At 36.4% G+C, this 27,483-nt stretch overlaps 1 protein-coding gene across 1 annotated transcript in view; it reads left to right on the forward strand.

The window, feature by feature from the left end:
• Nucleotides 1–27,483, forward strand: part of LOC306858313 (protein lin-7 homolog A) — a 48,883-nt gene that overhangs the window by 14,703 nt on the left and 6,697 nt on the right. Inside the window, exons 2-4 of the mRNA XM_079398767.1 lie at nt 4,428–4,546; nt 18,502–18,573; nt 26,128–26,337. Of these exons, the coding sequence (XP_079254893.1) occupies nt 4,428–4,546; nt 18,502–18,573; nt 26,128–26,337 (401 nt within the window). The remainder of the gene's footprint in view (nt 1–4,427; nt 4,547–18,501; nt 18,574–26,127; nt 26,338–27,483) is intronic.

Below are 27,483 nucleotides of genomic sequence, written 5' to 3' on the forward strand. Positions count from 1 at the left end.
TATTCCCATAGCTATGCTTGGGTGGACCAAAATTGTTTAATGAATCGTTTACCTATAATTTATTATTTACTCATTCTTGTCTCAATCCAAAATTATATGCTATTACTGTTATTTTTTCCATGGAACATAAATTTTTTTTTTGAAGATTTTAGGCATTTCATTTGCATACACTTGACTGTTTCAGATCTTGCAATCTCACAACTTAGGAATCAACTTAGGCCATTTGCATAAACAGTAGCCAAGAAATAATGAGTCTTACTTTCAATCTCAGTAGACCAATTTGAGTTTTATGCAACTGATTTTAAGTTATGACAAGTTCTAAAAATTTGGTTTTTAGCCAGTTATTTTAGTATTATTTATTGAAGAATTAAAGTATTTACTAATATTTTATACATTACATTTTTTTGTTTTACTTTTAGTATATTTTCCTAGTTTTTATTATTTTTTATGTATATTTAGCTTTGATTTATTTTTTTATGCAGTTTCAGCATATACTTAGAGAAAAACTTTTTGTATTTTCTCTTTTATATTTTATTTTAACTTTATTTCAGTTAATAAAATGATTTTCAATAGTTTTAGTTTACAATAACACTGATCTAAGCATGCAAGAGGCCTCAGTTTATGTCCTCGTCTATGTTAATTTTTCACCAAAAAGCATCAGTCATCAATTTTTACTGACATGCGGTGGCAACAGAGTGATTAATGTCATGCTGACATTTTTCTGACAGCTCTGTGCCAGATCCAAGTGGGACATGCCAGGACACTGCTCAGTTATGGATCTAGCTGCCAGGTTTTGATTGAATCTAAGCTGCTTTAATAACAGAAGAGCTTTAATTTGGATCCATCGTTTTATCAGCAAAGCTTTCAAATTCAGTGCAATGTGACATATTAATGAATAATGTACCAAAACCGCCCAGTTGAGGTTTCAAGATTAGAGCAAAAGGTTGCAAGTCTCCTCTCGATGTGACTGACAGAAAGGCCCTCAAACTGCAAGAGATTTTGCTCAGATTGTTGCATCTGTTGTTCTCCCATGAGCCCACAGGCTGTAATAGCTTTTGTGTCTGCTCTTCTAGTCTCGCTGGGTTCGGTTTTATTAGTTTCTGTCAGGGTCTGGCCCACTTTGCTTTGCTGTCTGTGTTCAAACAACGTTATTATCTAATGAAGACTACTATGGGACAGAAATACCCTTGTTTTTGTCAATTTGTGAGACAGTTTGGTAGGATTTGTCAAATTTTTCACCCCAAACACTTGCACATTATGTAAAATGGGTATAATTTTTCATGGTCCAAAGATGAACGAGCACAATTAGCCACATGCCTGCCTAGACACAAAAAACAAATCACCGCGAGTCCTACGGAGCACTAAATGTGACCAGAGGCTTAACCATCAGTAACACTCAGATCATTAGCAACACGGGTGTGTAAAACTTCAAACTAGACCTTAAGATATTTATCACATAGATACGCTTTTATTATGCTTAATAACAGGAGCAATGTTAACAGCAGGCATTCACAGCATTTGAAGACAATAATTGACAATAATTTTCTCTAATTTATTGTCAAAGGTGGTGGATTTTTTATTTTTTTTAAGAAAGGTGATGGTTGTAGCAGTTTTGTTTTTAAGGGGGATGAATTTAAATAAAGTTTTCAGAGAAAGTTTTACTATGCAGGCAGCCTAACGGTTGCTATCAGCGTAGCTGTCAAAATAAAATATAGCATGCTAAAAGTGTAGGGGAAAATGTCTCTAAATCAATCCATGTTAAACCACTGCTTGAAGAAAAAGCAAAGCTAAAAAAGAAAACTATTTAACTTGACTAATCAATCACTCAACTATTCAATCCTTTGCAGAGTTTAGCTAATTAGCGTCAGCAGTTAGTGCTGGGAGATGCCATACAGTAAAAACACCATTATGGGGACATAAAAACTTATTTTACTCCACTGACTCTGAGTTCCTGTAATAGCTGCTAATAAACTTAGCTTGACACTAAATATTGCTAAGATTAATAGTAGGTACGGTTATGGGTATAAAATGGTTATACAGTATGTACACAAAAGTGCATTTTAGTTTATTTTCCTCTAAACTAAATGGCACAAAAACTCACAACAAAAGTTTTGTTGTTTTTCAATAACAATAGAAAATGTAAAAGTATGGTATTTGGGGTAAAATGTGCCTCTACTGCAGCTGCTAACTTGACAATAATTTATGTGATCATAAATAGATGACTAATGTTTCCATTTGTTGACATGACATGGTTAGATAAAAAAGGTCAATATCAATTATTAAAAGGATAGTTCACCCAAAAATTAAAACTACCCCATGATTTACTGACCCTCAAGGCATCCTGTGTGTACATGACTTTCTTCTTTCAGACAAGTACAATCGGAGTTATATTAAAAAATGCCCTGTCTCTTCCGAACTTTATAATGGCAATGAATGGCTGTTGATATTGCATAGTCCAATAGAAATCCAATAAAGTGCATCTATAGTAATGCGTCCTATAGTGATGGACGAGGAGATACCCAGAGCGCTTTGAGCGCTTGGAAAAGCAGAAAGGCGCTATATAAATGTATTGAATTATTATTAATTATTATTTTTATCTATCTGTCATAAAAAGTACAGCACACTCCTGAAGTAAAATCAATGCTTTTATAAACCATAATCTCTAACTTCCGCTAACTGTTGTACTCATGTTCACAAGAGAGTGGTGTTCCAGCAGATGATGTAGGAAACAGCGTAGACCTTTTATCGAAATCCTCTGACATTTTTCTTTACAAATTCTTGACCGGTGTTTTGTTTTGTCACTTCTCAGAGTTTATGCTACGTCTGCGCTATGTCCTACATCATCTGCTGGAATATCTCTCTCGTGAACAAGAGTGTGACAGTTAGCGGATATTTGGATATGGATATTTTTCTTACAAAAAAGCATTGATTCGCTTCAGGAGGCCTTTATTAACCCCCAGGAGCCATATGGAGCACTTTTTATGATGGATGGATGCACTTTATTGGACTTCTACTGGACTATTGAAAATCAACAGCCATTCACTGCCATTATAAAGCTTGGAAGAGCCAGGACATTTTTTAATATAACTCTGATTTTATTCGTCTGGAAGAAGAAAGTCATATATACAAAGGGTGGCTTGAGGGTCAGTAAATCATGGGGTAATTTTCATTTTTCAGTGAACTATCCCTTTAAGCTGTTTATCCATCTTAGTGATAATCACCATGTATAGAAAGAAACGGTTATATTTAAAAAATATTACATTATTCATGAAGCTTTCAAAATCTTATTTTTTTAAATGTTTTTTTTATCTGTATTCTAAATGACAGATTATTTTATAAAAATAAAGAATATACAGTACAAAATTTGCTGAAGGGGTTGTTTTGAACAAGTGGTAACCTAAAAATCATGCAGAACATATTACTTCAGCTGAAGTATTTGTATCAGTGGAGGCCAAATGTGAGATGAAAGACTTTGCCACATCATATATTTATATGATTTTAGGATTTTTCCCACAAAACGTGTTGCTTAATAAAAAGTATATTTTAATATATATATTTTTGCAGTCATACAGTATAGGAGTAGATAAAATAAAATTACTATGCCTTTTGCCCCACTCCACCTTATATTAAATGTGCATTTGTTTTCTCAATATTTTTGTTGCCATGTTTTATACAAGCCTATTTAAGCAGGTTTTAGCTACTTGGCTTTAAAAATAGATAGTTCGCCCAAAAAATCTGTCATCATTAACTCTCCCTCCTGTTGTTCTAAACTAGAATGAGCTCCTTTGTTCTGCAGAACACAAATGAAGATATTTGAAGAATGTGTAAAGTGTTTTTGTTCATAATAATGAAAGTTTTCTAGAGCAGCTACTAGAAAATTAGTAGCAGCTCTCTCATAGGTCTGTATTTTCACATTCCTCCAATGTTTCTTCATCACTCTTACATGTAAACAGCATAAAGCAGCCCACTTACAGCTGTGCAAATATATCTACTGACTGAATGTGCCAGTCGAACTGCCGTTGAGAATGCTAATGGGTAGCTCTTAGAACTTCTTGATTAGACAGACTGGATCACACAGACCCAGACAGTGAAAGCCGTGGCAAAGACATATTGTTGAAACAAGGCAGACTGACCCCAGTGAATGTGTGCCCTGTAGGTCTGCTGAACAGAGGAGCTACATCAGTGTGATGTGTCTTTTGCTTCATGTAAAGAGAGCACTGATTGCTTTCAGTGGCCCCTCTGGCCTTCAGTGAGTCTATTTCCATTATCCCAGCAATCGATTCACTGCAGCTCCACCATCTCTATGCCCTTTACTGCAAACTTTACCCTCTCTCTTTTTTTCTTTCTATCTCTCTCTCTATGAATCACAGAGTTACTCCTCTGTTGCTCAAACACATCTGTGTTTTCTTTCTCTCTTTCCATCGCAGATGTTGCCAGGGCGATTGAGCTGCTGGAAAAGTTACAGGAGTCAGGTGACGTCCCGGGTCACAAGCTGCAGTCCCTGAAGAAGGTTCTACAGAGCGAGTTCTGCACGGCCATTAGAGAGGTGAGACCTATTATGTATTGCTGTCACCTCTAGAGTTTAGCACCATAAAGATATCCTCATAGTTATATCACAGGAATAGTTTGCCCAAAAATTTTAATTCTGTCATTGTTAACTCACATCTTACTCATTATTTTCTGTGGAATATAAAAAAAGATATTTTGTAAAATGTCCAGGCTGCTGTTTACTTATGGTTATAAAAAAATATCCAAGTCTTCTGAAGCCAAACCTTAATTTTGTCCAAGGTACAGCCTGAAATTTGGAATACCTTATTCTGATTGGACAATCTATCTGCTCACATACCGAAACGTCAACTGAAACATTAGCTTTAAAATTAATAAATTGTGTGTGTGGAAATGTCAAAGTTGTTACTCTAAACTAAAAATGAAACTATAAACATTAATTGAAATAAAGTTGAAAAGCTGAATAAAACTGAAAAAAATGATTTTTACGACAATGTAAACATTTTTTTTGAAATACAATAAATTTAATTCGCTTTGGATAAAAGTGTCTGCTACATGAATAAATGTATATGTAAATGTAATCTTAATTACTAAAACTGAAATAAAAATAAAATCAATCTAAACAGAAGTATTCAAAAACTAATATATTAAAAAAACTAAAATGAAAAAAACCTAAAAACGGAAAAAATCAACATAAAAGCTTAAAATAATAATAAATAATAATAGTTTGAATAATACAAAATGAAAAATATAAATAGCACACACAAACACATATTATACAGTATAGTATATTCACACACACAGCATATGAATTAGCTACAAAAACTTAAATCCTGTATATTATTTTATCCTTAATATGTATTTAAATATATATTATATTTTGTACTAATCATTTTATTATAAATAAATTAGAAATTATTAAATTACACCATGATTCATGGGATATAAGTAGATCATTAAAGTATTTAAGTATAGGCTTTCCTTTTTCCTGCTTTTCATAATTTCTTCACCTCAATTGTTGAAATGTTGTGATTCTTGAATCTAGTTTGCTTCATTGTGCTTAGAACTCTTAAAAACTGCCTATAGAGAAAATGAATGGGGAATTCTTTCCAGAATCAAGGACAGTAAAAAAAAGCAGGCAGCCACTTTTGCACTGTATTGCAGATGAAGCATCTGAGCGTCAGAGGCTGTGGTAGATATAGGCCGAGCATCATCAATTATGGGATGGAATCTCAGTGTCATCTGAGTGACAGACGTGCATTGAGGGTGCGATGACAGGAGCGTGTCTGTCAGGCAGAGATAGTGGCGACTGGTGCCTGTTTTACTCAGCTCCTCCTGTAAACTTGCAGAAATGCAATTATTCAGAGAATGAGGTTGACCTGGGCCACTGCGGTTTTAAGTGCAGCACCAGGGCAACATCCTCACCACTTTAAGATGTCTCCTTCTTTCATTTCCATGCTCAAACACCGGAACCGCACTAGGAAACAACTACAAAACAACTACTTTATCTCACAGACACATTTTAGTACTCTGGCCTGAGCAGGGTACAGTTTTATCCTGGGAGAAATGCCTTTTCCCATTTAGTATTGTATGTGTGTGCTGTACAACACAGGGTGAGAAAAGAAACCCATTATGTTAATTCATTTGTTTATTTAATTCATTATTACAAGGATGATTATATGCTGCCTTGTTGTATGACACCACAGCTGTGCTTTCTGTCACTAGTGAACTGAGCACATATAATCATGAGCTTGTTTATTTTGAAACAGTATCGTGAGCAGCTAAACAACAAAACGAAAAACTATATTCACAAAACAAATATTTAGGACATCAATTTTATTTATTTATTTTATTTTTGCCACTATGTCAGTGACAGGTGAATTGAGAAAAGGAAACTTGATTTTGCATTTTTAATTTAAGACTAACACAAGTGAAAACCCACAGTGTAAGGCCCATTCACACAAAGAGTGATAACTATAAAGGTAACAACAGTGATACATATATTACTGTTGACACTAAGAGATGATAACATTATGTTTATTATAAGTGTGTGTCTACTGCTTTTAAATGCTGAAACTCTTTAAAGTTGGGGGATTCTGACTGGTGGTCAATGTTTTTTATTGTCCATCAGCTCGAAGAAAAGTTGAACATATACTTGTTTAATTAGTGGCACTTAGCCTGCATTTTAAAATCTTTATTTGAATGTGGCAATTAACAGTTTTATTTTTAAAACTTTCTTTGAATATGGCAACATAATATTGTGCTCTTCAATATTTCTATGAATAAATCTCTGACAGAGACCCCTCCCCTCTCCTATCAGCCAATCACTGTGTGCATAGTTAGTAAGCATGCTGACATCATCCATAGCAACAAGGTCAACCCGCCCTTACTCTTAGCTTAAGACTTCTCTCTGTTCTTTAGTAAAAGTTGGTCTCAGCAGCTTTGTAAACAGAATTTAAGAGAAAACTTTTACTGCTACTTAGGAGAACTCTTAGTGTACAGTAAGGCTACAGTAAGCTCAAATGTGCACGCTGGAACTAGTGAAGTTTTGATCGCGTAATATATGCACTTGCATTTCATACAATCAAATATTAATTGAATTTGAATTAAGCAAGAGTTTTGCTATATTAATTTTAGTATCAATAATGTGAAGGGAATGTTTCTGCCACGCTGCCGACCGCTAATATGAAGCAGCCGAGAAAGCGAGAGAGTGAGATTTATATTTCATGCTTTTTCTTTGGCTGAAATCTGAAAACAATCTGAGAAAGAGAGAAACAATAACGTGATTTTGAATATTACTTTGACTGTTAGAATAACACTTTACAATGAAGCAACATTTGTTGCATTAATTGGGTTACTTCTGATGTATTTTTTTTCTTCTTCAAAATCAGTCAAAATGTTACCTATGTTCCCGGTAGGTTTTTTGTTACATTTTGTTTGCACTGAAAAGATAAGAAGATTTGAATATATTTTCATTGCATTACTCCAGTTATATATATATTTTTTCTCCAACATCAAAATGTAACCTATATTCCCTGTAGGTTTTTTGTTACAGTTTGATACAAAGGTCTTAAGATATGAATTTGTTTTTATTATTATTATTTTAATAAAATAGTTTTCAATTCACTTATCTTTTGAGGCTGGCTGTTTGTCACCTATTGTATCGATTTAGTATTGATACCAAGGTATTACATTCTGGTATCGTACCGAAGCCAAAATTACGGTATTGAGCCATCCCTAGTGGGTAAAATGCATCAGATGGTCCATAAACGGTTTGCTTATGTGCAGTCTGTGGCTGAGATTAATGTGGCTATATCTATGCATGAGGAAATGTGCCAAAACCGGATGTGGAACATCTGTAGAGACGTGCCTCAGACTGGATATGAGATTCAGCTTATAGGTTGCTACACAGCAGATGACACAACAGATTAATCGTTGAGTACAGTTTCATTTTGTAGCAAAGTTTCTCATCAAAGAGAACATTAGAATGGTAAAAAAATTTTGTAGGACATCAATTCACACTCCCAGCATCCATCAGGCCGAGTTTCACCGAGCCACGCATGGATGCCCTATGAGCTCATTTCATGGCCTGGCAATTGCTCGAGGTATCATATGGCGCAATCTGTCTCTTACATTCCCGTAATGAGGGTGTGAAAGGACACTCGCGTGTCACAACGTCGACTCAATTTACAGAGCCAACAGCAAGGCTCTGCGTGGCAGGGACAAAATATGCCATGAAAATGTCCTCAACCACAAAATCTAAATAATAGAAAAATTAGATGCCACAAACACGGAGCACATCAAGATCAGTAACTATGGTGCCTAATGACAAGAGGTCTCACACCGGTCTATTTAGCCATGAGAATTCATTGCCAAAACGAGGACCACTAAAGACAGTGGCCAACTTAACATACGTCTTAACATACCCTATCAAAATCACTTGTATGTCATCTCTCACGTGTCCTCAAAACTGTTTCAGATTCAGTACAACTTTAGCTCTATGATCAGAATTAGCGCTAAATCTCCATCACCTGTTTTCAAATGGAGCAGCATTTAATACACGGAGCCGTAGTTCAGTGACAAGCTTCACAATATCGCTTTTATTATCGAAGGCGATATATCAGCGATAGTGAACGCGATATTGCGTAGCTTGTCAGTGAACTACGGCTCTGTGTACTAAATGCTGCTCCATTTGAAAACAGGCGATGGAGATTTAGTACTAATCAAGGAAACGGCTTTACTGACGAGATGCGCATGCATATCGCATGCGATATATCGTCCAGCCCTATCTGCTGATTACCACAGGAAATACTTTACACTTAAAAAGTGTGCTTACAGTAAAGTGAAATGTTAAGTTTATATGTTTTTGTCTGAAAATATGACAGTGTATCTTTTTTTCTAACCACTATTAGGGCCAGATTAACTAACAGCTTGCACTAGTGCAAACTTTGTTTTGCCGTTAAAAAACTACTGTCAGGATATACTGAAGTCACGCAGTGAAAAATTAGCGATGGGCAGTTATTATTGCAGCTGCATGACTTTATTGTATATGCATTTTCAGATGCAAAATTTATGAGGAGAGGATTTAAATAAATCATGCAATGTGATTTACTAATGTCTGCGATAGTCAATTTACTGGTATTTGCAGCATTATTTAACGCCCCAAAAAAGCATGTCTTAATCATTTTGTGCTTGTATTGTTGATTACATGCGTATGATTATCATCGGCTGTGCTTGTTTGCGACCCAATGCTCATTTGCGCTGCTCTTGATAGATTGTGTTGGTCATTATGGATATGAGCCAGCTCTATTTCACCCGCAGAACATTATACTCTCATTGGCCCTTTTATGAGATTGCGCTCTCATTTTGCCCTGTTTGGTAAATCTGACCCTTAATGGTATATATATATATATATATATATATATATATATATATATATATATACAGTATCTTACACAAGTGAATACACTTTACACTTTTTAAAAATTTTTTTTGTCTTGTTTCCAGTCCAAATATCTAATAATTCTTAAATCAAATCTTTTTTTTTCAGTAAAAAATAAGGCAAAATAATCTTGTTTTTGGTTTGAAATAAGATTATTTTGCTTACCCCATTTGCAGATTATTTTGACTTATTTATTTTTGTCTGAAAACAAGACAATAATTTTTACTTGTCTAGAAAATGCTTCTTGATTAAAATTTTTTTAGATAGATTTGGACAAGAAACAAGACAAAAACTCTAAGTAGGAAAGGATTTTTTGCAGTGCACCATTCAAGGATAAAAAACCTTTATATGATTAAAAGACATTTGAGCGACAACTACGGTCTACAATCAACGAGGATTGTTGTTAAGATGTTTCATAAACTTAGTCGGGCAAATAAACCACTGTAAATCTTCATTTCAGCACTCAAATTTTTGAAGCAGCTGACGGGCTAAACGCAAGGTGTTTCTCTGTATTGAAACAGGCTGTTACAAGCTGACACCTAGCTATGGCTTAGCGCTGCCTCCACTTGAGCTGAGTGATACTATACATTTACTATATTACTATACATTAAACTTGTAGGTCGAACAGTTCTCAAATCGACTTCACGTCAGAGTAATAGCTTACTGATATCTGAGACAAATGTTAAGCTTGAGACTGAGGAGCATTTTTGCAAAGGGTAACGAACTAATGTAGCGATAACGAAACTTACAATCTTCATAGCTATCACAACAGCAGCCTCACGCAAAACAAAACAAACAAACAAAAAAAAAAACTGCAGACTCACGCGGTAATCACCATTTAAACTGGAACACCATAATTTACAGCAAACACAAATGCATTCCATCCGACATATGGACAGTTGCCTGCAGCATCTAAAAGTTAGGCTTCAGGAGTGAGATTGGTTGGATGAGGGAAAGAACATTACGGTAAGCCAATCAGAGGCAGAGTAGGGCGGGTCCATTCCTTTGCCAACAGGGGAAAAAAACGCTACAGGTGACGTGACACAGATGACTCACAGATATGAGCAACCCCCCCCCCCCCTCCCCCACTATTTTTTTTTTTTTTTTTTTTTTACAGATCTACACGACTCACGTGAATGATTTCAAGGTGAAAACGGCGAATTTCACCAAAAGGTGACAAGTTTGCACCCCTGTAAGTGAAAATGTCCAAATTGGGCTCAATTAGCCATTTTCTCTCATGTGTCATGTGACTTGTTAGTGTTACAAGGGCACAGGTGTGAATGGGGAGCAGGTGTGTTAAATTTGGTAAATTTCGCTCTCACTCTCTCATACTGGTCACTGGAAGTTCAATGTAGGCTATAAGAAGATTGCCAAGACCCTGAAACTGAGCTGCAGCACGGTGGCCAAGACCATACAGCAGTTTAACAGGACAGGTTCCACTCAGAACAGGCTTCACCATGGTCGACCAAAGAAGTTGTGTGCACGTGCTCAGCGTCATATCCAGAGGTTGTTTTTGGGAAATAGACGTACGAGTGCTGCCAGCATTGCTGCAGAGGTCGAAGGGGTGGAGGGTCAGCCTGTCAGTGCTCAGACCATACGCCGCACACTGCATGAAATTGGTCTGCGTGGCTGTCGTCCCAGAAGGAAGCCTCTTCTAAAGATGATGCACAAGAAAGCCCGCAAACAGTTTGCTGAAGACAAGCAGACTAAGGACATGGATTACTGGAACCAAGTCCTGTGGTCTGATGAGACAAAGATAAACTTATTTGGTTCAGATGGTGTCAAGTGTGTGTGGCGGCAACCAGGTGAGGAGGACAAAGACAAGTGTGTCTTGCCTACAGATAAGCATGGCGGTGGGAGTGTCAAGGTCTGGGTCTGCATGAGTGCTGCCGGCACTGGGGAGCTACAGTTCATTGAGGGAACCATGAATGCCAACATACTGAAGCAGAGCATGATCCCCTCCCCTCGGAGACTGGCAGTATTCCAACATGATAACGACCCCAAACACACCTTCAAGATGCTGAGAGTAAAGGTGATGGACTGGCCAAGCATGTCTCCAGACCTAAACCCTATTGAGCATCTGTGGGGCATCCTCAAATGGAAGGTGGAGGAGCGCAAAGTCTCTAACATCCACCAGCTCCGTGATGTCGTAATGGAGGAGTGGAAAAGGACTCCAGTGGCAACCTGTGAAGTTCTGGTGAACTCCATGCTCAAGAGGGTTAAGGCAGTGCTGGAAAATAATGGTGGCCACAAAAAATATTGATACTTTGGGCCCAATTTGGCCATTTTCACTTAGGGGTGTACTCACTTTTGTGGCCGGCGGTTTAGAAATTAATGGCTGTGTGTTGAGTTATTTTGAGGGGACAGGAAATTTACACTGTTATACAAGCTGTACACTCACTACTTTACACTGTAGCAAAGTGTCATTTCTTCAGTGTTGTAACATGAAAAGATATAATAAAATATTTACAAAATTTTGAGGGGTGTACTCACTTCTGTGAGATACTGTATATATATATAAATATATATATATATATATATATATGCATATATATATATATATATATATATATATATATATATATATGTATATAGATAGATAGATAGATAGATAGATATATGTATATGTGTATATTAATATATTATACAATTTTATATTTTAAAATGATAAGTGTGTAAAAATAATAGTCTTAAACATATTTAATATACAATATAAAAAGTGAACTTTGACAGTCCTAAAAAAAATAAATTAAAACAATTAATTTCTCGCCAGATTTCTAGAAGACCCTCTAGTACACCTGCTTGCACCCCTGATCTAAGGGCCAAATCTAAATTATTTTCTGTTGTAATCAAAGTTGTCAATAAGGCTTAATTAAACCTTGAACATTTATTTAAAACAAATATCAACCAAATGATTTTTTACCTATTCAAGACCACAGTCAGTCCTATATATTGATCCAGTCCTAATCGACTGCTAAGAGAAAATTAGATATTGTCCTTCTTTCTGGTATCTGATCACGTTGTGGTACTGTAATGCATTTTTGAATGTCAGAAAAACAACGGGACTGACCTACAATGATCTCTTCCAGCAATGAGAATGCAGATGTTTTTATGCTGTTGAGAATTATTTCCCACAGTCCAGTCTGTCAGAGAGAGCATCAAAACCGCAAACGTGTATGATTTCAAATGCAGCTCTCAGAGGAATACAACAACAGAGCCATTATCAACTGAGAGCTTAGTCAATCAATGCCTACGCCATTGCTACGGGGTCAAGATGTCAGCCTCTGTCCTTATTAATTGTGTGTGTGTTTATGTGGAATAGCCTCTTTGTGCTTGGTGGGATGGCTCTGCAAATGAGAAGCTCTGCTGTGAATCAGACTTCACTGAACTGCTTGACTGACTCTCAGCAGTGAGAGAAGACAGAGAGGAGGGAGAACATGGTTTCAAATGAGAACAACTGAGATCATATTTCTCTTTATAGACAAGGCACCATGGTTACACAAAGTACCTCACTGCGGCCTGTGGGTGGGTTTCTCCATCGGCCAGAGTAGTGAGAAGTCAACTCTGAGCACTCGATACACCTGTGTGTGTGTGTGTGTGTGTGTGTGTCGATCTCACTGGAGGTAAAACAGATCTGGGTTAATAAAAGCCAAGCGAACACCCAGCTGAGAGGAAACAGAATGATCCCTCGTTACATGGGAGACAGGAAGACAGAGAAACAAGGACTGAGCTGAGACATGACTGTAGGTGGACACAGAAAAACTGGAAGAACGACACTGTACATCTTACAAAGAACATTATTTTCATGACAATTCAGTAGATTTTTTTTTTTTTAACCACAAATTCTCATTACTATGATGTAGTGATGTCAAAATCATCAAAATTACATTTTCATTATTAAAATCACCATAAATTAATAAGAACAAATACTACCATGAGGTGTGAGGTACTTAATGTAATATATAATAAATGTTTCCAATTTTAGCAATGAAAATTAGATTTTATTTAATTGGTGGGCCAATGACATGAAAAAAAGTAATGATAGGTCAATAGACTTTCATAAAGTGCACATTTTCTGTTGTCAGATGTCTTTTTTGTGTATTTTATGTAAATATTGTCTAAAACGAAGCATTGTTTAATTTTAGACTTTTTCTAATCTGATGATATCTACTCTATTATATTATTTCATACTCTACCATTCCAATGTATCTGAAAGAACCATTAATTTGAATAAAAAATACAGTAAAAGCAGTAATATTATGAAATTGTATATTGTGTATTGTGTGTGTATGTATGTATGTATGTATGTATATATATATATATATATATATATATATATATATATATATATATATATACATACATATGCACTACTGTGCAAAAGTCTTAGGCCACTAGTATTTTCACCAACAAAAAATGGTTTTAAGTCAGTTATTCCTATCTTTTTCTGTAGTGTGTCAGCAGGAAATATCAGTTTACATTTCCAAACATTATTTTTGCCATTAATTGTAATAATCCAGTAAGATTTTTGTTTGCACAGAGTCTGACAACAGCCAGTGCACCACACAGAGATCTGATCTCATCATCATCCAGTTCGTCTGGAATGATATGAAGAAACAGAACAAACTGAGACAGACTGAATCCAGAGGAACCATGGTAACGTCTCCAAGATGCTTCAAGAGACCTACCTGCAAAGCTACCTGAAAAACTATGCGCAAGTAAAAGCTGTTTTAAATTCATAGTGTGCTCACACCAAATGTTGATTTCATTTAGTTAATAGAAGTTAATTGATAAATAAAATCTATTTATGGCATTATTTCTGATAGCATCCTCACTTTACAGCATTAAGTGCCTAAAACTTTTCACAGTACTGTAGCTTTGCAGGTAGGTTTCTTGAAGCATCCTGGTAACATTGCCACAGTTCTTCTGGATTCAGTCTGTCTCCGTTTGTTCTGTTTCTTCATGTCATTCCAGACGAACTGGATGATGATGAGATCAGATCTCTGTGTGGTGCACTGGCTGTTGTCAGACTCTGTGCAAACAAAAATCTTACTGGATTATTACAATTAATGGCAAAAATAATGTTTGGAAATGTAAACTGATATTTTTTGTTGGTGAAAATACTGGCCTAAGAGTTTTGCACAGTACTGTATATAAATAAAACAGTGGTTTAATAAAACCCCAATTACCCTTGCTGCCTGCCTCATAAATCAAATTACCAACCACAAATATAATGCCTTCAATAAAGCATGGCATAGAATAGTTCCCAAGCTTTTCTTAATCTCGGATCACAAATAGATGTTGATGAGCAACAATCGGCTGGATTATCAGCATCAGAAACAGTATCAGAAAAAGAAAGTATGGTTCTAAGAGTTGGCTTTGTTGTATAGCTTCAATTTACTTGCTTATTAATTAGTTCAAAATGAAAATAAACCTGATTTGCACTTCAAGCACTAGCTCTTTTTGTACTGAGCATATAAATTACACACTGAAATAGCCTGACCTTTATTGATATTCATGCATTTCCAAGACGCAATTGCAAGACACACAATCCCCCATCCGTTGGGACACACACGTATGGCTTCTGAAAGATTTACTTAGGTCCTAAATCTATTGATTTGTTCCGTCTGGTTGCATTGATCCTTCACACATCTATTGAAGCTCAGGTTAACTAATTAAAGTTTCTTCATTGGAACTAAACTAAACATAATAAGCAGCTAAAAAAAGGATGTAACTATAGATGATTATGATTGAAAACCATTATTAGACTATCATTATTAGACTATTCCATGATGAAGAAAGTCATACAAATTCGAAGTTAATGATGACAGACTTTTCATTTTTACCAGACTATTCCTTTACCAGAGCAAACTTTACTACACTTGGTGCAGAACTTCAAGAGGCTTCCCAAACATGCTGTATTTTTAAAAAGTTAGGCACATAAAATAATAGCTGAGGTAAATAAATAAGGTGTACAACATGCTGTGCTGAAAACTATTATGGTGCAGCTTTCGGTGCGCAACATATTTGACATGTAGAATGTCACCTCTTTAGTAACACTTTTTTTTTTAAATTGTAGACACTTAGCAGCCACTTGAATTTTTCTCAAGCCATTTCTTTAGGCTATCCGATAGTTCCTGCCTGTAGAGAAGATTTAAAGTGACAAAGAAAGAGAGGGTTTTTTATCACACTAATCTCTCAGTAGGAGGTTAGTAAAACAGCTAAAGATTCTGCCCAAGGTGCAGGAGGACAGATTAAAGAGAAACTTGTTATTTAGGGAAGAGAGAGAGAACGAGAGAGAGCTGGAGCTTCCTGTAGCACCAGCTGCGTTTCAGTAGTGCTGGTTAATGAGATAAACATAGGTTCTTCAAATCCTCAAAGGACCTCAAGCTAATAGTCTCATCCCTGGGTGGTGTGAATGCAGATATGGGCTCTGTACACGCACCTGCTTGTGAAAACATTGAACCGGTGATGAAAGATGTTGCATATGTTGCATTTTAGAATGGAGTCTGTGGCTAGAACTCAATTAAGCTCTCTTTACAAACTATAAAAAAAGTGTAAAGGTAGCAACTGAATAAAGCACGAATCTAAAAATAATTTATGCCAGAATGTCAATGGTCATGTAGACCAGTGACGCTTTAGCTTTTTTAAATTCTCATTGTCGCCATATATTTGAACACCACACTGCAGCCACAGTTGTTACTTCACATTTCTTATTCAAGAAACAAATTAGTGCAAGTACATAAACACAGGAGATCTCAGGCATTTTTTGGGCCATTAAATGTGTCATTAAAGGAATAGTTCACCCAAAAATGTAAATGGAAATTAAATGAAAAGTTATTCAGTTTCAGGCCATTAAAGATGTAGATGAGTTTGTTTCTTCATCGGAACAGATTTGGAGAAATTTAGAAAAGAAGATATTTAGAAAAATGCTGGTAATCAAACAGTTGATGGTCCCCGTTGACTTCCATAGTATTTCTTTCCCTACTATGGAAGTCAGTGGGGACCGACAACTGTTCCCCCCCTCCCAAATTCTTCAAAATATCTTCTTTTATGTTCAACATAATAAAGAAACTTATACAGGTTTGGAACGACACAAAGGTGAGTAAATGATGACAAAATTTTCATTTTTGGGTGAACTATTCCTTTTAATGACGAATTTGTTTATTACAAACACACTTCACTGGAGTGTGGATACTTGTGGTTTATTGTGCTCCTTTTTCGGCTGTTTTGACGGCACCCATTCACTGTAGAGTATTCATTGGTGAACAAGTGATGTACTGCTGAATTTCTCCAAATCTGTTCCAGTGAAGAAACAAATTAATCTATATTTTGGATGAGGTTGAGTAAATTTTCAGAAAATGCTTATTTTTGGGTGAACTATTCCTTTGTGGTCACATTTACCTTTGTATGGCGAAATGCAGTCATCTCAATAAGAATCCACAAGATAAGGAATTTTGTTTTAGGGATAGAATGCAAATTTCACATCAGATTTAAAGGGGACCTATTATGCCCCTTTTTACAAGATGTAAAATAAGTCTCTGATGTCCCCAGAGCGTATATGTGAAGTTTTAGCTCAATATACCCCACAGATAAATTTTTACAGCTTGTTAAAATTGCCACTTTTAGGGTGTGAGCCAAAACACGCTGTTTTGAGTGTGTTGCTTTAAATGCGAGTGAGCTGTTGCTCCCGGAGAAGAGGGCGGAGCTTCAAGAGCTCAAGCTCCGCATTAACAGTGCTAGCCTTTGCAAATAAACTATCCACTATTAATAAAAGCCTGTTATCTTTACAGAAAACTACTTGGTTTCAAAGTCAGTCATCTGATTATACTGTGCATAATTATTTCGTGTTTATGAATTACACAGACGGGGAGCACGGCGGGATAAAAATAACAACATAGCTGGTCTCATCCTATCACAAACTTTATAAGTCCCACTTCTGATTATGAGCTCGACAACTTCAAGCGATCAACTCACATTGCTTTCATACACAACTATTAACTACCACATTCCTATTCTGGACCGAAGCTTCTCACTCAGGGCTGTGTTTATGCTAATAGGGCAGAGAGCATCACAAATGGGTGGGACTTTTTCCCCTCGGTGACGTGAACAGAGGGAGAATCTGAAACAGCTCGTTTGGAGAGACTGTTTATGATTTATTGGTTTTATTAAAAAAATTACTTGGTGGATTACACTGCGGCAACACAACTGTGTTCAAACACCTTATAAAAGTGATTTTTGCATAATAGTTCCCCTTTAAGTGGTGACAATAAGATGGGTGGGTGGTGATGGCGCAGTGGATAAGACACATGCCTTTGGTGTGAGAGACCCGGGTTCGAATCCACTGTGAGACACCAATGTGTCCCTGAGCAAGACACTTAACCCCCTAGTTGCTCCAGAGGCGTGCGACCTCTGACATATATAGCAATTGTAAGTCGCTTTGGATAAAAGCGTCAGCTAAATGAATAAATGTAAATGTTAAGTTTCCTGCACATGAAATTCACTGCTTATACAAGTATAAAGCTGCTTTATTTAGATGTTACCTCTGAGCAAGCAGTGCTTCATACATCGCTACACTATTAACAGTGGACCTTCTTTGCCAACAAAACTTCCCCAAAGTTTTGCTAATATGACCTTTAAACCAGATCCTTTCAGGTAGATCATTCAGTTAGCTAGACCATATAACTATTTCTTTTCCATGACAGTTGTTGACCTAAAAGAAAAAAACTGAAAAGTAACTTTACCCTATTGCCCACTATAGCACTGTGGCCACATTGAGAATGCAACATGTTCTTGTTTTGCACATTATTGCATTCTAACGAATTTCATTTCAGAATGTTTAAATGGGTGCTGTTTTGCTTTTTAATTACATTAATGCCATTGAATCACCAGTTTATTTGCAATCTATTACATTTTCTACAAATAAACCTAGCTGACTTGAATTTGTAATGTCTACTGTTGCAGAATGCCTCACTGCTATTTATCCATGTTTTTCATAATTTTGATGAATGTAGAAGAACTGAAACAGATTTTTGTTCTCGTTATTTTAATAGGTCTATCAATATATGCATGAAACAATAACAGTGAATGGCTGTCCAGAGTATCAAGCACGTGCCACAGCTAAGGTAGGTCTGACTTTATTCATTTAAAAAAAATCACCTACCCTAATGTTTCTGTATTACATATAATTATATATAAGATAGACCAGGGTTCCTCAAATCTTTCCCTGGATGGCCAATCTGCTGCAGAGTTTAGCTCCAACCCTGATCAAACTCACCTTCCTGTGATTTTCTAATGATCTTGAAGACATGCTCATGTGTGTTTGATTAGGGTTAGAGCTAAACTCTGCAGGAGTGGACCAGATTTGAGGATCCCTGAGCTAGACTAATAATACAAAAACCCTTTTCTGTCATCTAATGAGCAATAAGATGAAACCTATTAAATAAGAACATTTTCAAATGTGTTTCTCCGCAAACTGTCTTGATTTGATAAAGAGTCAGCAATTAGCCAGACCTGCATGCAAACACCTGCCAGTTGCTCTTCAGACACTGTTACTGAAACAGCATTCATTTAGATTCATACTGTGTGAAAAGTGCACTCTTGTGAGAAAGAGAGGAGACATAAAAATGAGAGGGGGAGGGGGGAATAGAATTGCTGAGTACTGGATGAGCAGAAATGCCTTGCTGAATCTTTAGTGGGAGAATTTCAGCCTCACTACAAAACTGGTTTCTTTTGGGATAAGTCACAATCTCCAGTCAAATGTGATTTTTTTTTCTATCAGTCTATTAGTCACTGCAGCTGGCAGATATCTCAGATTGACTTTATATTTTGAGGAATAGACACTTTGCACACCTGAATGGTTGCAGGCAGGTGCGTTTGACAGATATGAATAAAATAATAGGCCAAACCTTGCAAATAACTCTTAATTCAGTGCTTTAAAACTTTCTCACATACAAGAGTTATATTTAGTTATATAGTCACACATGTAAGTTATTTTTTATATACGTAATATTTTTTTTTAATTATTTCAAAAGAAATCTCTTTTGCTCACCCTAGTCAAAAATAAAACATAATAAACGGTATTTGAAATCCATTCATGCTAAGCATACTACAAATACATTTACATATTTATGTACTTAATAAAAATACCCTGCAATTCTACTTTTAGTATACTAAACTGGTAAACTTAAATTCTGCTAAATTGGAACAACTAATTTTGTGCTTAATATACTTTAACTGTGTAGAAGTAGTGCTGAAGTCCAACTAAAGAAGTATATTTGGCCTCAATCCCATTTCTACCCCTTAGCCCTTTCCCCTGTTTCTCGCATTCACTCGAAGGGGTAGGTGTGTCTCGATTCTCTTTTAGTTGGAGGGGTAGGGGTAAGGGTAAGGGCCAGATAGCTCTTCAAACTAAGATTTTTTGGGACCACACTTCAAACGCAGGGGTATGAGAATTATAGACATTAACTGGCTACAGCGGCACCATGGCTTGCCCGAGTGAAGAAAAAAACACATAAATGTAAGCATTTTTGGCATTAATAAAGATTTGAAGGAAAAGTAATCATTTGTTTTATTTTACATTCATTCGTGTATACATATTTACGGTCACGCTATTCAAAGAAATGTTTGCAAAAAATCGCTAAAGTTTGCTAATGTCATGTCATTACTGACTACACGATAGTGCCACAACATATTTTCATGTCTGATCAGAGCAATAACCATCATAGACATTGAGGAGGGCTACTCCCCCTTTCTCAAATATGGACAATTTGAGAGAGAGAGAGAGAGAGAGAGAGAGAGAGAGAGAGAGAGCGAGAGAGAGATGAAAGTTGGGGGGGCAATGTGGGGCAGCGTTGATGAGTTTATTTGCTCCTGGATGTGTGAGCTGCATGATGTATGTGTGTGTATACGTGTGTGTGTGCGCGTGTGTGTGTGTGTGTGTGTGTGTGTGTGTGTGTGAGTAAGCAGCGCATTAATTTTGAACGGTAAGGCTCTAATGCACACCAGTATAGGTATGTGTATTGTAGGCGCTAGATGAAGTTTGATGACGTGTGGCGGTATAGTAGTGGTGTCCCAATTCTTAGGGGAATATTTTCACCCCTACCCCTTGACACTCTGTTTCAAGGGACAAGGGGGAAGGGGTAGGCATAGAGGTTGGAGTAGGTGTTTAGGTAGGGATTAATTCATAATTATCAATAATTGGGATTAATTGGGATTGGGCCTTGATTTTGGAACTATTGCTAGTACGCTTCAGGTTCACTTGAAATATCTTGCATTTAAAGACCAATATTACTCATCAACAGTGTCATTAAAAGACATTTAGGCTTGATATTAAGAAATGTGCATTGTGCACAGGTAGTACTTCAATTAAAGTTTAATTATAACTTTTATACCAGTAAGTCTTGAGCGATATGTCAGTGAATATGTTAATAGATTTGAACTATATTTAGTAAGAAATGCATTTATTTTAACAATATTGCTTTTTTACTAGAGCACTAAGGCTGTTAAAGTTTAAAAAAAAAGTTTCACTTTGTCTTGAGACTCCTGTTCCTTTCATTCTTGCTCTGTTTTTTTAAATAAAAGATTAAAAGAATCTTGACCCTGATTGGACGATCCAGAATCTAGCCTAATTATAGAGGGCTCTTTAAGACCGATTAGTCAGCTAGTCATTCAAGCAACCCACCAACTGCTTGATTATGAAACTATGTACTTAAGCACATCCCTACATCACAAACAGGGACATGCACCAATGAGAGCCCTGTTAGTTAAAGGCCACACTGCCGTCCAGAGAGTTCCACCCACCATCTCTCTCCGCATGGGTGCACAGACCAGCAGACTCGTGCACAGTTACAACATTAGACACAAAGAGCAAAGAAAGACAGAAAGCATGCTTGGATGCTACAAAGGATGCTGAGCGGTACCTTGCAATACCTTTTTTAAATAGCTCAATAGGCTGCACTTGTGGGTGTTGTTGTAATTGTGTTTTGATCCCAATTAGGCTTGCGTTCAGTGTAATAGTCTATTAATTATGCAAATCCGAGTGAAGACTTTCCTAGTTATTAAGGGCATCCTTTGCATTTCAATATCTGGAATGTTAAAATGTCTCCTGACATACGCTAATGATTGTGTTTTAAGTGGTCATATTATAAGAAATCAAAGGTAACACTTTAGTATAGGGGACCAATTCTCACTATTAACTAGCTGCTTATTAGCATGCATATTATTAACATAATGACTGTTTGTTAGTACTTATAAAGCACATATTCTGCATGACTATATTCTACATTCCTAATCCTACCCAATACTTGTTTATTGAGTTTATTGAGGCAAAAGTCAAAGTTAATAGTTTGTTAATAGTGAGAACTGGACCTTAAAATAAAGTGTGAACAAATGAAATTTTCAAAAAACTTCTTTCCTAGTCCAAAAAGACCATTGTTGAACATGACCGCCCATTTTTACACATCAAGGATGCCTATTCAGGGTTCAATGACTTTGCCCACCCAGTCACAGCAAAATGCTAAGGAGGAAGTAGGATAGATACTATTCATTAAAGCCAGAAGAAGATGTTTTTATTCCAGTTGGTATGCAACTAAGAATAATGTGCCCTTCGAGTGCAGTTGGAAATATCATAATTTCGAGTTTCACACATGAATGACCAAAGAAAGTCGTACAAGTGCGAAACTCTGCATTCTAGATGACACATGAGTTGCCTAGTTGTGGTGTTGAAAGGGGTGTGTGGAAACACTGATCTAAAATAAACATAGTATCATATATCTATCAGTAGTATCGACCACAATACCATTCGGTACTGAAATTCTTAAAACGTCCATTTCCCACAAAGATTTGTGTACTGTTGAGCAAATTCTTAAACAGCGCTGATTGGTCATTGTGTTCACGTGCTCAACAGATACGTCTGTGATTGGCTTGAATGATCATTGCTTCACACTCTTCACCAATCAGTGCTGTTTAAAAATCGTCTCAACAGCGCTCAAATTTTTGCGGGAAATGGACGTTTTTAAAATTTCAGTACCGAATGGTATCGTGGTCGATACTTTTGACAACACTACTATATATAGAGATCAGTGAGTGGAAAGCAGATCTTTCCACTTTCCAGCAAATTGTAATGAATGATTTTGCAAGTTATTTTAATTTTACATGCTGTGTTTCAGTCATTTTAAATGTGAGGTCTTTGGAACAGCTTATAGACAACAAATGTGAAGTTAATCACTTGACTTTATGCGTCACAAACATTTCATTTTAGGCTACTTCCATGTTATGATTTCATGTGTTATATTTGCATGTGTAATAATGAATGCAAACGGTACAAGTTTTCCAGGTGCACTTGAGGGGGCACCATGAGAGTAAGATGTGTGGAGAAACATTGTACTGTTCCTGGCTCTGCATATCGTGTAGACTGATTGACTAAACTTATTTTTAAAAAGTAAAAGTGATGATGTTACTGCATAATTTAACAATTTCATTAAGAAAAGGGCAGATGCTTAACATCACACTTCGTTCCAGCCCGCTTAAGGATATCATCTACTAAAATTTTGAGCACATTTTACTAAAAAGCATGCTGGAAATCTCACTTTCATTCCTCTAGGTAGGACATTCTTTAAAGCTTGTGTTAGCAAACATCAATGAGTAACCAATGAGGGTGGAGCTTATCGAAGGGTCAGTTATGAGTTTTTGAGTGCAAAACAACCTTGACTAACATTATAAGTGGGCCTCAGGGAAAAAATAAAATGAAAAACAAATTTATGACCTTAATATTTAATTAGGCCCTCATCCTATCATCGCTGAAGGACAAGTTTTAGAGGTGACTTATATTTGGGCATTAACAGTTTTATGATCTAAAATGACTTTTATCTGCCTAATCTCTTGATTGGTTGGCAATTCATGCACAGCATACGCTTTGGAATTTGTTATAATTTAAAGTCTTTGTCATTGATTCAGTGTTATAATACATTTTTAATGACACTTGCTACTTTTTTGGACACTGGTGCAGTTATTGTCTGTGACATATAGGCTTATGACTTCAACATAATGAAAACAAAGCAATAATTTTAACCAACAGTGTGACTCATTTGAATGGTGTTGTAATAATATGGAACTATACTATAGCAATGGCAATTATACAGAAAACAGCAGTACTTAGTGTAATTAGTATGCTCAGCAAGCAGATCTCACCAGATGAGCAGAATTAGCATATCAATTAAAGTTCTAATGCAGGATGCAAATGACAAAAGTCTTAGAGTGCCTCAAAGCACCTCGCTTGGTCACTTTGAAAAGTTACTGCAGGTTTCAAAAAGCATACTGGACTCAAATCACTAGCAAAGGGCAATTAGCATGTGTGAGCAGCTTGCATCTGCGTGCCGTTGGGACAGTTTTCAATCGATAGCACATAAATAGGATGAAGAACGGCTCTAAAAGCCCCAGTCATCCTTTGGGATCCCCTGCAGCAATTGTCAATGAGCTCCAGTTGGCTTCTCCGGCATGATTTTTTTTCATACGCCATGTGCATTGCTGATGTAAATGTTAAAATCCAATATTCATTACCATTGGACATTCTTTGTGAAGACTGTGTAATTATTTAAGATGCAATATGTAAGGTGTACAGTGAGCTTGAATGGGCCATTGCTCAGAATAATGTAAATACTACTGGGTTATCTGACATCCTACAATTCTTTCTGGTGGCATTAAATGGTAGTTCACCCAAATTACAATTGTGTCATTTTTACTTAACCTTGTGTCAACCCATATGTTGTTATTTTTCCGTGGAAAATAAGAGGAGAAATTCTGAAAAAACAGATTTAAATGAATATTCTTCAACTTCTTTCAATGGAAAAAAAATTAAAACCAGACAGGTTTGAGATGACACAAGAGTGTGTAAACAATGACGATTTTCAGTTTTTCAGTGGACTTCTTGCATTCCAGTAACTCGCAGAAGAGCATGGCACTATCATCACTAAGGTCATGGATTCTATTCACAGGGAATGAAGCGTACTGATGAAATGTATAAAGTTGAATGCAATGTAAGTTGCTTTAGACAAAATATAAATGTTGAACTATTAATTTAATAAGCATGTCATTTTTTAGATATTTTAATCATCGGCAACCTGATGATTTACAATTTAACAAAGCAAATGAAAGAGTTTAGGCTTCAAAAATGTTATATATCTTTTTCCTCAGGGAGGATGTAGCTGTGAAGGTCTAGGAACTGGGAAGAGGGTGACTTGCATGCAGAGCACTTTCAAACAGCATTTCTTTCAGTGTGACACGAAACACTCAGACAGGGAAGGTGCTGTTCTTTCAGTTTCAGAGATCAGAAAACTGCCTGGTTTGCCATTTGGGAATCTGGCGCCTTGCAAAATCTCCAAAAATCCTTGGTGTTTTTTTCTCACTGTTTCCTATGTGTGAATGCCTTAATAATGAGAGGGGTCCCACAGTGCTGCACCTGTAGCTACAGTGTGGATCAGCAGGAAGTGCTTTTGTCTTCCTTCACATGCTCTGTCTCCTGGTGCTTGTGCTTGGCTAACAAGCTCGGAAGTCTGAGGAATTCAGACGACAATGCAGGCAGCAATGCAGTTTCTCTTTTCTGCTGAATTTACAGCACAAACAGAACATGTTGACATATTCTCACAGGCTGTGGAAAAACTTTGTGGGATGTACTACCTGACCAACAGTATGAGGACATCTGAACACCTTCCTTTTGCTAATACCGTATATCCGCTTTTGACTAGACCAAAGTCTAAGAGAGTCCATCTAAAGGTAAAGCCTCTATAAAGCCAAAGTGGAGCTGTTTAATTTGGCTTTTAAGACTTTAGGATTGAATGTGTATATTGAGGCTGACGATTCTTGAATATAAATCCACCTTAATGTGTTTCAAGTGAAAGGGGTCTCATGCCATCAGCTAATAAAAATAGCTGTCTTGAATGCGAAGAAGTTCCTTTGTTCTTAGTAATGTCAACTGTTATGGTTTTTTAAGTGCTTGAAACTGGTATCTAGAGAGCAGGTTTGAATATATTAGCCGATACATTAGGTGCAATGCACAATTGCTCTCAAAACCATCCATGCTGAAATGTCCCTCAGTGTTATGTTTTAAAGATAAAGTATGGGACTCCATTGGTTAAGCCAATGTTGCTGTGTTGGACTGGTTAAGATTTTCAGTCAATAGGAGCAATGATTTAAAAGTACCATAAAGTTTGTTGATATATCGCAACAGAAAGATAGATTAAGTATTAAAATTTTTGTGCACCCAAAAATTAAAATTCTGTCATCACTCACCTTTATGTTGTTCTGAACCCATAAGACTTTTGTTCATTTTAGGAACACAAATGAATATTTAAAAAATGTTCTCATCATTTCTGTCTGTCCATTTAAAGTCTAGCTATCAACATTTTAAGCTTCAAAAAAATGAATAAAGACATTGTAAAATTAATCAAGCCATGTAATCCAGTGTCTACAATAATCATATCAAGTGATCATATCTCTTCAGAAAATCTGAATTAAACTGTGCGATTTACCCCTCGTTGTTCACCCCCAAACTGTTTGTAGCTACTTCAATCAAAAGGCAATCACAAATTTGATCATCTCAAAATATTATTTTGTTAATCAGCCTTGACAATTTACTGGTCTATCGATATTTCTCATATTTTGAAATCTTTGGTTTCTACCAGGCCACAGTGGCGGCATTTGCAGCAAGTGAGGGTCATTCTCACCCGCGGGTGGTGGAACTGCCCAAGACAGATGAGGGGCTTGGCTTCAATGTGATGGGCGGAAAAGAGCAGAACTCACCGATCTACATCTCCCGCATCATCCCAGGGGGTGTGGCTGAGAGACATGGAGGTCTTAAGAGAGGCGACCAACTACTGTCCGTCAATGGAGTGGTGAGTTGCCAGGGATGTTCCTGTTATGCAGGACCTTTCGTATTCTGCAACCCTGTAAAAGGAATATCCATGTGTGATCCTAAGGCACACCTGTGCAATAATCATGCTGTCTAATCAGTATCTTGATATGCCACACCTGTGAGGTGGATGGATTATCTCAGCAAAGGAGAAGTGCTCACTAACACAGATTTGTGAACAATATTTGAGAGAAATAGACCTTTTGTGTACATAGAAAAAGTCTTAGATCTTTGAGTTCAGCTCATGAAAAATGGGTGCAAAAAGTGATTGCGTTTATCATTTTATTCAGAGTATATTATAATTATGTTCTTTAATGAAAAAGGACGGAATGAGACAAACTAATCTAACACCACAAAACATTGAAAAATGTATCAATGCATTGTTAATACTCACTGATAATTGTGGTTATCAAACATAATCACTTCCTAGAGGATGGTGTCATCACTGGAATAGTTCACCCAAAAATAAAAAATATTTAATCATTTACTCATTTTCAGTTTGATCCAAACCTGGATGAATTTCTTTCTTCTGTTGAATATAAACTGTAATTAAACAGTTGATAGTCCCTGTTGTGTCACGGTGCACACTTGAGGAGGATACAGGAACACGCAGACGAGGAGTAAACTCAAAATAACATAGAATATTGAAATAAAATTTATTTCCCTATTCATTAATCATGTCTCCCAAAATGCTTAATAAACATGCTTTTAGTCCCGTTGTCCTCATATGAGGACATGTATGAAATCAACATCCTGTTTCGTAACAGAAGGACATATTTCCATTTGAAACCCCATAACATTTTTGTTATGATGTTGATTTATGACACACAATTTAAAAATTAGACAGATTTAAATGATAATTACAAAATAATATCATATTTCCATAAGAGTGGCACTAAATTAATTTGAGACATTTTTGAAGACCAAGGAGAAGGAGTGGTCATTGTGAAACATCCAATCATTTGGTATCTCTGAAAAGCCCTAAATGTGCTCTGTACAGGGCATCCAGACTTAAAACTGTTGCATGTATAGTCTCAGAGAAATTCACTAAAATATAATGTCCTCATATGAGGCCGCAGGGTCTTAAGATGCTATAGGGGATAGTTCACCCAAACATCCAAATTCTGTA

Source organism: Barbus barbus (genome assembly GCF_936440315.1).
Source record: "Barbus barbus genome assembly, chromosome: 39".
Lineage (NCBI taxonomy): Eukaryota > Metazoa > Chordata > Actinopteri > Cypriniformes > Cyprinidae > Barbus > Barbus barbus.